Raw genomic sequence first — 855 nt, forward strand, 5'->3', positions numbered from 1 at the left:
TAATTTATCGATTTAATTGATACTTTTTTAAATTAATAAAATTACGTAGTTCAGATATTATTAATTTATAAACTATAATTATCCTTTCCTAAAATGCTACTGTCTCATATTCCGTCTCAAAAAATTAAAAAACAAAAATAAAATCCATAAAGAAGGATATAGAGGCTTCTGGAACGAACAATATTTCTCTGGAAGCTGGTGTAAAGTAGAAGTGCTGAAAGCGTGAATATCTTAGAACTTAACTGAAAGCGCGAGAATCGTCTGCGCACGACTATAAATAGTCCACATTCTGCAGGCAGGAAGCATCAGAGTGGTCTTACCTACAGAAAGCTATCAACCAAATTTTCAAAACCATCCATTTCTATTTTCAGTAAGCCAAAATGTCTCTGATTCCAAGCTTCTTTGGCAACCGCCGGAGCAACGTCTTCGATCCAATGTCGTTGGATATCTGGGATCCCTTTGAGGGCTTCCCCTTCTCCACCTCCTCCGCCCGAGAAACCACAGCCATCGCCAACCCCCGCATCGACTGGAAAGAGACGCCGGAAGCCCATGTATTCAAGGTGGATGTTCCTGGGTTGAAGAAAGAAGAAGTTAAGGTGGAGGTTGAGGATGGCACAATTCTGCAGATAAGCGGGGAGAGAAGCAAAGAGCACGAGGAGAAGAACGACAAATGGCACCGTGTGGAGAGGAGCAGCGGCAAGTTCCTCCGCCGCTTTAGGCTGCCGGAAAATGCCAAATTGGATCAGGTGAAGGCGGCAATGGAGAATGGGGTGCTGACAGTCTCGGTGCCCAAGGAGGAGGTGAAGAAGCCAGAGGTGAAGGCCATTGACATCTCTGGTTGACCAAATTATCATT

General features: G+C 44.0%; 1 protein-coding gene across 1 annotated transcript; it reads left to right on the plus strand.

The window, feature by feature from the left end:
• The first annotated feature begins 286 nt into the window (after positions 1-286).
• LOC105155297 (17.8 kDa class I heat shock protein-like) lies at positions 287-849 on the plus strand. The gene has a single exon (XM_011071172.2). It carries the CDS (start codon positions 381-383, stop codon positions 840-842), a length of 462 nt encoding a protein of 153 aa, XP_011069474.1. The 5' UTR covers positions 287-380; the 3' UTR covers positions 843-849.
• The last annotated feature ends 6 nt before the right edge of the window (positions 850-855 follow it).

This window comes from Sesamum indicum, unplaced genomic scaffold (assembly GCF_000512975.1).
Source record: "Sesamum indicum cultivar Zhongzhi No. 13 unplaced genomic scaffold, S_indicum_v1.0 C01449, whole genome shotgun sequence".
Classification (NCBI taxonomy): domain Eukaryota; kingdom Viridiplantae; phylum Streptophyta; class Magnoliopsida; order Lamiales; family Pedaliaceae; genus Sesamum; species Sesamum indicum.

Bases quoted from the DNA above. Each gene is read 5' to 3' on its own strand.
- LOC105155297 (XM_011071172.2), top strand. From the start codon at position 381: ATGTCTCTGATTCCAAGCTTCTTTGGCAACCGCCGGAGCAACGTCTTC.